The sequence below is a fragment of the Carcharodon carcharias genome, chromosome 18 (genome assembly GCF_017639515.1).
Source record: "Carcharodon carcharias isolate sCarCar2 chromosome 18, sCarCar2.pri, whole genome shotgun sequence".
In the NCBI taxonomy this organism is placed as follows: Eukaryota; Metazoa; Chordata; class Chondrichthyes; order Lamniformes; family Lamnidae; genus Carcharodon; species Carcharodon carcharias.
In genome coordinates this window covers 7689270-7701357 of record NC_054484.1, presented here as the reverse complement: position 1 = coordinate 7701357, position 12088 = coordinate 7689270, and the positions used below count along the sequence as shown (strand labels likewise).

Genomic DNA, 12088 nt, shown 5'->3' with positions numbered 1-12088 from the left:
TTCTTTCGGAGCACAATACCTCACAAAACATGTAACTTAAACTTCCTTTGAAAGGTAATCACTGAATCGGCTCCTCAAAGACTCAATTCCTTTCCAAACCATGTCCAATAGCTGCAACCTCTTCAACCTTTATCGTTATCCACAGACATTCCTGCCTTAGCAGTTGCCTCAGAAACTTGCAAGCTCCTCCGACAGCTCAAGCTAGTTAAAGCAGCTCAACTACACAAACTGGATGGACAGATTTGGCTATCCAGGCATGTTGGTTTAGCTATTCTCAGCAGATACACAAATAGTTTCAGTATTTCTATAGTTAGGGTTGCAGGGAAGCTGGAGTTCTACTTGAACACTCCCCAATAACACTGATGGACAATATAATTGTTGCCCTATACATCATTTGGGCCATGAAACAATATTAATGGGTAGATGGCAGAGGAGGAGGTCTGGGGAGGTGGGGGCTGCGGGGAAGGGTAGTTACTCTTCCACAAACACAAAGTGCTGGAAAAACTCAGCAGGTCTGGCAACATCTGTTGAGAGACTAACAGAGTTAATCTTTTGAGTCCAGTATGACTCTTCTTCTGAACTGAAGAGAGGCAGGAATATGATGGGTTTTATGCTGTTGAAAAAGGGGTGAAGGGCAGGTGGAGCAAAAGAGAAAGTCAAGGGATAGGTTAGAGGGCAGGGCAGATTAAATGACAAAGATGTCATGAAACCAAAGGCAAAGGAAGTGGCAATGAAAGTATAAAGAAAGAAAGTATTGGTCCAGAGTAGGTGTTAATAGCAGAATAAAGGTCAACGCTCTCTGAAAGCAAAAACACGAGAAGAAGATACAATCTGGCACCTGGGCGGGGGGAGGGGGGGATTCAAAATGGAGGACAGAGTTCATGGTCTGAAGTTGTTGAACTCAATGTTGAGTCCAGAAAGCTGTAAAGTGCCAAATCAGAAGACAAGATGGTGTTCCTCCATTTTGCATTGGGCTTCAATGAGAGATTGTAGCAGGCTGAGGACAGAAATGTGACTGCGAGAACGAGGTGGTGAGCTGAAATGGCAAGCGACCAGAAGGTCGGGGTCATGCTTGCAGACTGAGCGAAGGTGTTCCGCAAAGCGGTCACCCAGTCTGCTTTTGGTCTCCCCAATATAGAGGAGACGGCTTTGTGAGCAGCGAATACAGTAGACTAAATTGAAAGAAGTACAAGTAAATCACTGCTTCACATGGAAGGAGTGTATGGTGAGGTAAGGGTGTTAGGTGTTATACCTCCTGCAATTGCACAGGAAAGTGCCATGGGAAGGGGATGAGATGTCAGGGGTGATGGGGGAGTGGACCAGGGTGTCACAAAGCGAACTGTTCCTTCGGAATGCTGACAGGGGGAGGGGAAGGGAACATGTCCAGCATCATCAAAACAGATGCGACGGAGATGTAGAAACTTAGAAAATGGAACAGAGTCCTTACAGGATACATGGTTTGAGGAGCTGTAGTTGAGGTATCTGTGGGAGTCGGTAGGCTTGTAATGAACATTAGTGGTCAGTCTAGCCCCAGAAATGGAGATAGTGAAGTCATGGAAGGGAAGGAAATGTCAGAGACAGACCATGTGAAGGTGAAAGAGGAGTGGATATTGGATGCAAAATGGATTAATTCTTCCAGTTCTGGACAAGAGCAGGAAGCGGCAGTGATACAGCCGTCGGTGTACTGGAAAAAGAATTGTGGGTGGGGCCTGAACAGGATTGGAACAAGGAATGTTTCGTATGCCCCACAAAAAGGCAGGCATATCGTAGGCTCATATGGGTATCCATAACCAAATCTTTTACTTGGAGGAAGTGAGGCAAGTGTAAGAAGAATTTATTCAGAGAGAGAATAAGGTCAGACAGGTGGAGGAAGATGTTGGTGGATGGGGATTGTTCAGGCCTCCATTCAAGGAAGAAGCACAGAGCCATCAGACCATCTTGGTGGGGGATGGAAGTGTAGCGGGATTAGACATCCATAGTGAAGAGGATGCTGTTAGGGCCAGGAAACTGGAAATGGTTGAAATGACACAGGACATCAGAAAAATCATCAAGTTAGGTGGGAAGGGACTGGAAAAGGGGAGAAACAAAAAAGTCAAGATAGGAAGAAATAAGTTCAGTGGAGCAGGAACAAGCTAAAACGGTGGGTCTGGCAGGACAGTCCTTTTGGGGACTTTGGGAAGGAGGTAGAAGTGGGGTTTGGGGGACCATCAAGTTAGAGGCTGGGGAGGGAAGATCTCCAGAGGAGGTGAGGTCAGTGACAATCCTGGAAACAATGGCTTGATGTTTGGTGGTGGGGTCATGGTCCATTGGGAAATAGGAAGAAGTGCCTAAGAGTTGGCGCTCAGCCTCTGCAAGGTAGTTGCCTTGCCGCCTCCCTTCTAGTCTCGTCCCCACTCGAGTGACTGTGACCACCATTATACTTGGTGTTTTCAGCAATCAGCAGGCTAGTAGGAACTGCAGAGTGTACCAGACACTAGCAATAGCATTATCATTGAACTTTCAAGTTTAATTTGTTTTATGGTACAATTATTTATGTTTAAAAGGGGTGGAACTTGAGTTTAGATTTTGGCTGCTGATACTGTGGGAATGTAGTTGTCTCCTTATTGGTTATTTTAGAAAAAGGGCACCAGGAAAATGGAACTGTAAGACAATCCTCGTTTACTCACTCCTCCTTTCTAATGCTCCCATTTGATAACAAACAGGAACAGGATTGGGTCAAATGCACCCTCAAGACTGCTCCACCATTTAATAAGACGATAGCCAATTTTCTACCTCAACTCCACACTCCTGCCAAATCCCTCTAGCAATTTTGCATCCCATTAGAGTGCAAAAATCTATCAATCTAGCAAGGGCAGGTGGCAGAGAGTGGTGAGAGGTGGATAGAGGGCAGCGGTGGAAGCGAGAGTAGAGGATGTCTGGAGCAGGTAGAGTAAACATGAGACAACACAGCACCTTGAGCAACCAGCATAACATTAGACAAACAAGCCTTCAGAACTGCTGGACTGCTAGGCAGACAGTCCTGTATTGTCAATCACCCTCTTGGATTCTGCCAGGTGACCTTGCTCAGAAATCCAGCAAGAGGCCCCATCTTGTGATTCACTGTCATTTGATTTGGATCAATGTAAAACAGAGCATCATCAAGGTCGAGGGGAAGAAAGGAATCAGGAAAATTATAATTCAAACAAAGTGTTTCTGATTTCACTGTCTTCTGGCAAAACTTTCAAAAATATCCATCTGAAAGAGCCCTTGGAGAATTAATTAGAGAGAGTTACAAAGAATTTGTTCAGCTTCAACAGCAGGATGCTGTCTACAAGAAAATCTTAACAGGCCTTAGTCAGCTTGGGGTATTTATTATATAAATCAAGAGAAGAGGAGAAACAGTGAAGAAAGAAAAAAGCGAACACTAATGGGCCGAGAAAGACATTTTCAAATCACTTACTTTGAATAGTTAAAAAGCCGGCTGCCCCACTGCAGGTGGGTGCCACGAGTTCCCGAGTGGAAAAAGCAGGAATCAGTCCCATCAAACAGGTTGAGGCCATCCTCCGTGTTTTTCGACGCATGGCTGTGCACGACATCAAGTAGCACAAACAGTCCCATCGAGTGGGCTATGTCAATCAGCTCCTTCAGCTCATCAGGGGTCCCATAGCGACTGCACACAAAATACATAAAGGAGCACCGTTATTTTTTTCTTTTCACTTGCTTTTAAAAGTGGCTGATCTTTATTGCTTTCTGGGTCTTTACATAAATGTCTTCACAACTAGCCTGTCACTTTTTTTTTGTTGTTGACCAAAATCAATACAGAAATAAAAAACACAAGCAGCGCTGAAAGCACATAGAAAGACAAGTGCCAGTAAAGCAATGACATTTTCCACTGCATCTAATCAACAAACCGTCTGCCACATGCATCCCCCCCAACCCAACACCCCACCTCCCCCCACCCCCCGCCAACCTTCCAGAATAAAAACATTTCCAATGTTCACAGCTTGAGCTCTTTTAAATTCCAACCAGACCTGCGACCAATGGCCAGGCATCACCCCCTAACACAAAAGAAGAGGAAAAAAATACAACCTCCATTGGACTTTCAGGCTCAAAAAAACCCCTCAAGATCACAGAATCTTACTGTGGTATCAGAGTCTGGCACGTGTAGGGCCAACGTGGGACTGAGTCCAGTACCATCCACAGAGTGATGTAAAAGAGCACATGACCCACACCCAGGGTCAGTCTAGTGTTGGACAGAGCTGTGTGTACCAGCAAGCATGGAGATAGCTCCTAGCTTGTACCCATTACTGTATATTTGTAAATAGTTCTAAGAGTAAATAAAGACTTACAGACAACCTACGTATGACTGCAAAGGCTTCTCCAGGCCCTGTGAACTGTAATCAACACACACTTACAGCGCCTGTCATATCTTGTACCGGTTCTTCAAAAGAGCTGTCCAATTTAGCTCCCAGTTATCTCCCTTCTGCTTATTCTCATTCAATCTTGCTTCAGAAGACAGAACCTATGACAGAGTCAGAAGACTATGGGTTCAAGCCTCACTCCAGGATCCGAATGACTAAGCTATGGAAGTTAATGATGCTATGGCATTTGAAGGGAAACAAGGAGCTTTCCTGGTATCCTCATCAAAATACACAAGTAGCAGGATTGTGGAACCAAGGCAAGTAAGGTGGAATTAAGATATGGGTCAACAATGACTGGCTTCGTGTTCCTACACAGCAGACTCATGTTGAATGGCTACCCATGTTCCTATTTAACAAGTCATACAACCCATTACAAAAACAGAATTACCTGGAAGAACTCAGCAGGTCTGGCAGCATCGGCGGAGAAGAAAAGAGTTGACGTTTCGAGTCCTCATGACCCTTCGACAGAACTGGAGTTTGAGTCCAAGAAAGAGTTGAAATATTTAAGGTGGTTTAAGGTGTGTGTGTGGGGGGCGGAGAGATAGAGAGAGAGAGAGAGGTGGGGGTGTGGTTGTAGCAAGACAACAGAGAGATACGGAAATCTTGTCGCAGAGAGGAACAGAACTTCTTCAAGGATGTAGGCATTTCTTGAAGAGCAGTGGCAGTCAATTAAACACAGAGATAAAAACAAAAAAACTGCGGATGCTGGAAATCCAAAACAAAAACAGAATTACCTGGAAAAACTCAGCAGGTCTGGCAGCATCGGCGGAGAAGAAAAGAGTTGACGTTTCGAGTCCTCATGACCCTTCGAGAGAACTTGAGTTTGAGTCCAAGAAAGAGTTGAAATATAAGCTGGTTTAAGGTGTGTGTGTGGGGGGCGGAGAGATAGAGAGAGAGAGAGGTGGGGGCACCCATTGCTGCTTGTACAAAAGATGATTACTGCATTTGCCAAATATTGACAGCTACTGTATTTCAATAAATTATTCAGTGTCTTGGATAAGTAATGGTCTATACAGAAGGAAAACATTTTATTATTTACCCTGCATTTGAGGATAAACTAGTTAAAGAGCACCAGCTCCTTCATAAGTATATTTAATATACAGGTACCAGCTGACTACTGGAGAAAAAGTAAAAGTTCCACACAACAATACTTTTAATTAATCTAATCTCTTCCAGCAATAGCAGACCTGGAAAAACCACAGAGCAAAGCTTTACCTCGGTGTCAAACTGCTCAAATGCTCTCTCCAGCAACCAGTTGGGGAAGCACAGAAACTGTAAATGGGCTGCTGGCTTTTTCTCACAGCTCATGGGGACAGAGAATGAAAAATTTCACACCTCTGTCATTACACTTTGCTGTAATCTTAGCATGTAGAGGAGCAGGGGATGGGGATAGGTATTAGCATTTATGTAATGTCTTATCACACCTCTCAAAATCATCTCAAACCCTTCACCAACAATGAATTGCTTGAAAGTGCAATTACTGCTCTGCCTGCTTTTGGAACACAGCAGGATCTCTCCAGCAGCTATCTCAATTGTAACTTTACTTTTGTGGTGGTTAGTTGAAGCAGTAATGTTACCCAGGATACTGAGGAAAATACCAGCTCTTTTTCAAAATAGTGCCATAGGTTCTCTAAATGAACACACACACCGGCCGGCCCACCCACCCTGGGTTAATGTCTCATTTCCACCTGTAATAAAGAACAGTTAAGTAATAGAGTGAATGAAAATAGTGTGATTGATATTGTGTATTTGAACTTACAAAAGGCATTTGATGAAGTACCACATAATAGACATCCTTCTAAAATTGAAGACTACAAGTGTCTTCATGGATTCAAAATTGGTTAAGGGAGAGAAGCAGAAAGTAGTAATGAATGGGGTTTTTTTTCAGACTTGGGTTGGGGAAGTATTTTAATGCCTATTAATGATTTGCACAAAGCATAATTACAAATTTTACAGTGGACACAAATTTCAGAAATGGAAGTGAGGATGATCGTAGCAGACTTCAGGAGGACATTGGGTGTATAAATGAAGGCAGCAAAATAAGTTGAGAAGGCTGTTAAAAGTGTATATGAGATCCTTGGAGTCACCAATAGAAGCAAAGAGCACGAAAGTAAGGAAGTTTTATTTAATGTCCCTAAAATGCTGGAGTATCTGGAGTACTGCAACCATTCTGGGGGCCACATTTCAGATAAGACATCAAGGCCTTGGAGAGGGTGCAAAGGAAATTTACTAGAATGGTACCTTGGATTAAAGACTCCAGTTAGGTGGAGAGATCGAAAAAGCAGGAATTGCCTTTCATGGCAGAGAGAAGATTTGGGGATACTTGACAGAAGTGTTCAAAAATCATGAAGGATCTTGATAAAGTAGATAGGTATAAATTGTTCCCAGGAGCGGTTATTGGATCGATAACCAGAGGACACAAATTTAAAGCGATTGACAAAAGAAATGGAGACATCAGGATTTTTTCTTTTCATGCAGCGAGTTGATATGGTCTGGATTGCACTGCTAGAAAGGGTGGTGGAAGCAGATTTAATGGTAACTTTGTCAGGAGGCTATGCACATTTATTTTTGAAAATAGGAATTTTCAACTTTCAACTGACTGGAAATTTTGCAAGTTGAAATGAGATAGAACAAACTACTTAAAAATGCAAGGCCACCTTCCAAGATGAAGATGAAAAACAAACAAACCACCCTCAGGGGAGTGTGAAGAGAGAGACATTTCCTATAATCCAGACACCCAACAAAGCTCGTCACTGTCTAAGGAAAGGACATTAAAATGCAAAGTGCTAGATATTGAAACAATGGCTTCCAAAGACAGGCCCACCCAGAACCTCTTGGAAATACACAATGGGTCAAGTATTTCAGGTCGGGCTGCAGTTACTGCAGAGAAATTGTAAGGAAGTTTTCAGCACAGGAAACAGGGTGAAAGCTGGGGTCTCTCTCTCTCTCTCTCTCTCTCCCCCTCTCTTTTGGAACAAACCCACTTTGGAAGCCAACTTTACTGGAAATCTACCAGCGAAACAAGATCTTGTAATAAATGCAAAATATTCTACATCTGACTGTATCCATGAAACCAACTAATCCAAATCGGCCATAACATTTAAAAATTTATGTCACCTGGACAATCAAAGGACACTTAACTGTTTATTGGACTATAACTTCTCTTATTTCTGATACTGGAGTGTGTGAGAGATTTAGTAGTCAATAAATTTGCTCTTTGACCTGAGAAAACCTTATTGCTCTCAGCTTAAATAATTAAATACATTTGGATTTGGAAAAGGCATATCCTCGTGAAAAAGCAACTTAAACTTATGTTGTGCCCAGCCAAGGAGCTTGTATAGAGGGAAGCCAGCTCTCACCTGCTCATAACAACTTTCAAATCAGATCGGATAAATACCTGAAGGGAAAAAAATGCAAAACTATGGGAAAAGGACAGGGAAGTATGATAAATTGGACAGCTCTTTCAAAGAGCTAACGCAGGCATGATGGGCCAAATGGCCTCAGTCTGAACTGAATGATTCTGTGATGAAAGTCTATTCAGGAAATCGCCAGAATGAAACTTCATCTACAACTTAAGGTTTTTCTAATTTCCCAAACTTTCAGGAAGAAAGTGGCCCTTGGAAAAGAAAAGCAGACTGGTCATACCTTGAAGCAGCAAAGAAATTGGTAACTTGATAACCAAAACTGGCGTAGTAAGCATGCTCCATTACGGCCATCAGCTGGATACAGTTATAACCTGCAAAAGGAGAAAAACAACATAATGATCTGTAATTTAAGATGAGGTTATTCTGCAATAATTTGCATTTATATAGCACCGATATAGTCTCTTCCTCAGATCATTTCCTGTTGTTAGAAACCCCTTTTCGTCCTATTGAGCTGTCCATCCAAAATTTTTGTTCTCCCTCTTAGTCACCAATTAGATGGCTATAATCACAAAATCAATCATAGAATAACACAGCACAGGGGGCTGCCATTAGGCCCATCCAGTATGCACTGGCTGTTTGAAAGAGCTATTTAACTAGTCCCAGTCCTTCTCCTCTTTCTCCATAGCCCTGAAAATTGTTCCCTAGCAAGAACTTGCTCAATTTCCTTTGGAAATAGGCAACTCTTCCCATCATGTGGTTTGCAGGCTTCTCTCTCATAAGACAATAGTTTGCACCGTGATGGTCAACTCTGTTTTCAGCATCGCCCAACCTGGCTTAGGAGGCAGGAGGCCCAATCTAGCATCACAGTCTCTGTTGCATTTGCTGCAGAGGAAGACAGTGGGCTGAGAAGGTGCATAATTCACTGGCCTCTGTTTTCTCTGGACCCTCTTCTCAGCCAGCTGAGATTTTTGTTTCTGCCTGCTGCTTCCACTGCCCCTCCAAACAGTCAGCCCCCAGACGACGCACTGTCAGCATCTGTCTCCCAGTTATCAGAGTCAATGTCTGACATCGTCATAACTCACTTGCAGATGTCCTGCTAAAGTTATGGATGCCCACGTGGTCATGATCCAGTGGCCAATTCACCATACAGAAAATCTTTGGACATACAGCCGTTATCCATCTGATGAACGTGGCTGAGCCAGCGCAGGCATCACTGGCTTAACAATGAGTGTATGCTTAGCTTGCTCCAGGACCCAATCTTGCCAAGAAATGCTGAGGTTACCCTCAACTCTCCCCAACAACAATAGTTTTACAACCGACTCCTGAAAAATCTAATCCTGGCTGCATCTTACCTTAGGGTATCTTAAAGAGTCAAGAGCTGCGTCACATTTCAAACAGTCTGACCCCTAAAGCCTTTCAGGTTCTTGATCCTTGCAGCAGAGAAAGGAGAATTCCACACCAAAACTTTTTCAGCCTTGGTTATATTTTCTGTTTCCATTCATTGGTGTTTCCAGATAACACATAAATCTGTTAAGGCTTTCAGCATTGCCTTAATTAAATGTTTTAACATTCTTTGAGCAACCGCCAAAGTTCCTCAGATATTTCACAACACTCAACAGAAGGGGGGGAAAGTAAAACTCATTCAACACTGCAGCAGAGTAAAAGCATTTCTTGAACAGACAACAACAAAGAGAAACTGTCCTCTTTTATATGGCTGTATATTCAAAGACTTTCTGTACGGTGAACTGGCCATTGAGTCATAACCTCATGGCATCCATATCTTCACTACAAGGACACCTGCAAGTGAGTTATGACGATGTTGGATATTGACTCTGATAACTGGGAGACAGATGCTGACAGTGTGTCATCTGGGGGCTGACTGTTTGGAGGGGCATTAGAAGCAGCAGGCAGAAACAAAAATCTCAGCTGGCTGAGAAGTGGATCCAGAGAAAACTGAGGCCAGTGAATTATGCACCTTCTCAGCCCACTGTCTTCCTCTGCAGCAAATGCAACAGAGACTGTGATGCAAGAGTGGGCCTCCTGCCTCCTGAGCCACGTTAGGCGATGCTGAAAACAGAGTTGACCATCACGGTGCAAACCACATTCTTATGAGACAGAAGCCTGCAAACCACATGATGGGAAGGGTTGCCTATTTCCAAGGAAAATTGAACAAGTTCTTGCTAGGGAACAATTTTCAGGGCTATGGAGAAAGAGGAGAAGGAGTGGGACTAGTTAAGTAGCTCTTTCAAACAGCCAGTGCATGCTGGATGGGCCTAATGGCAGCCCGTGCTGTGTTATTCAATGATTTAACCATCTAATTGTTGACTAAGATGGAAAGCAAAGATTTTGGACAGCTCAATAGGATGAGAAGGGGTGCCTGACCACAGGCAATGATCTGAGGAAGAGTTTATTTTGGTGCTATATAAGAAACAAAAGATTCAATTTAACTTTTATAATTCAAAACAACATAAAATAGGTCAATACTGTGGATGCAGATCATTGTAATGAAGAGTTTCCTCCAGGGGTTCAAAGGAAAAATAAAGCTCTGAAGCCTGGTTCTTGCGGTAATGGTCCCGAACATTATAAGATATTTCCTGTAATCATTGTGATCAGTAATTCTCCATTTTATTCCTTGCAATAATGCAAATACTATTCCACAATTGCATTTCAATCTCATTTCAGTTCTACAAGTTAAGTAAACATTTCATTTTATTGAGATTGGAATACAAAAGTTCTTGATGGCAGGGAATGGGTCTGTATAATATCCATAAACCACTCAAGCTTCATTCAAGTAAATTGGGTAAAATAGGGGAACTTTAGGTTGGCAGGCTGGGGTAATAGTGTGCTCCAGGGATAAGTTACATATATATATATATATATACATATAAGTATAGGGAACTCTTTTGTTCTGCCTCCAAAAAAAGGACAGGAGATTGGTGTGGAATTGTCAAGCCTCTTCCCACCAAATCATTGTGATCACCCAAGGTGGCTACAGATGACCACTTCCATTTTGCTCCAAGAACCTGGACAAGGCTGTGTGGTCTTTGGACTAGGTAGTTAGGCATTCCCTATGTTGGTCCCATTCTTGCCAAGCTAACCAAATTCTGGGTTTGACCCTCCTGTCAAGTAAACATAGTTCCACAATAGCTTTTGGGATATCATTGGTTTTAATTTTTTTTTTATTCATTCACAGGATGTGATCTTCGCTGGCTAGGCCAGCATTTATTGCCCATCCCTAGTTGCCCTTGAGAAGGTGGTGGTGAGCTGCCTTCTTGAACTGTTGTAGTCATGTAGTGTCGGTACACCCACAGTGCTGTTAGAAAGGGAGTTCCAGGATTTTGACCCAGCGACAGTGAAGAAATGGCAATATATTTCCCAGTGAGGATGGTGAGTGACTTAGAGGGGAACTTCTAGATGGTGGTGTTCCCATCTATCTGTTATCCTTGTCTTTCTAGATAGTAGTGGTCGAGAGTTTGGAAGGTGCTGTCTAAGGAACCTTGGTGAATTCCTGCAGTGCACCTTGCAGATGGCACACACTGCTGCTACTATGCATTGGTGGTAGAGGGAGTAAATGTTTGTGGATGTGGTGTCAATTAAGTGGGCTGTTTTGTCCTGAACGATGTCAAGCTTCTTGAGTGTTGTTGGAGCTGCACTCATCTAGGCAAGTGGAGAATATTCCATCACACTATATTCACTATATTATTCACTATACCCCCTGACCTTCCCCTCACCGATGCTGAACGTTCAGTGCTCGGCAAAGGACTTAGTTTCATACCCTTACGCCCTCACCTCAATGAATTTCGGGCTCGGCATGATGTTGAACTCTTCTTCCGCCTTCTTCGTCTCCAGGCTCACTTCTTTGGGCAGGAGTCCTCTCCCCGTTCAACAGATCCTTTCACCCACCTCCAATATTCTCCCTCCACCTGGACCCCTCCCTCTGGATTCTTACCTTCTCTTGATCTTTTCATTGAGAACTGTCGGCGCGACATTAGTCATCTCAATTTCTCTGCTCCTCTCACCCATTCTAATCTCTCTCTCTCTCTCTGAACTTACTGCACTCCATTCTCTCAGGTCCAACCCTGACATCGTCATCAAACCCGCTGACAAGGGTGGTGTTGTTGTTGTCTGGCGCACTGACCTCTACCTCGCGGAGGCTGAGCGTCAACTCGCAGACACTTCCTCCTACCTCTCCCTGGACCATGACCCCACCACTGAACATCAAGCCATTGTTTCCAGGACTGTCACTGACCTCATCTCCTTTGGGGATTTTCCTCCCACAGCATCCAACCTGATAGTCGCCCAACCTCGGACGGCCCGCTTCTA

At 43.4% G+C, this 12088-nt stretch overlaps 1 protein-coding gene across 4 annotated transcripts in view; it reads right to left on the bottom strand.

Annotated features, from left to right (window-relative positions):
* Nucleotides 1-12088, bottom strand: part of gbe1b (glucan (1,4-alpha-), branching enzyme 1b) — a 600154-nt gene that overhangs the window by 274779 nt on the left and 313287 nt on the right. For all 4 annotated transcript variants that reach the window (XM_041211102.1, XM_041211103.1, XM_041211105.1 and 1 more), the window contains exons 6-7: nucleotides 8046-8136; nucleotides 3440-3649 (exon numbers count right to left, since the gene is read on the bottom strand). In XM_041211102.1, coding sequence (XP_041067036.1) covers nucleotides 3440-3649; nucleotides 8046-8136 — 301 coding nt within the window. The remainder of the gene's footprint in view (nucleotides 1-3439; nucleotides 3650-8045; nucleotides 8137-12088) is intronic.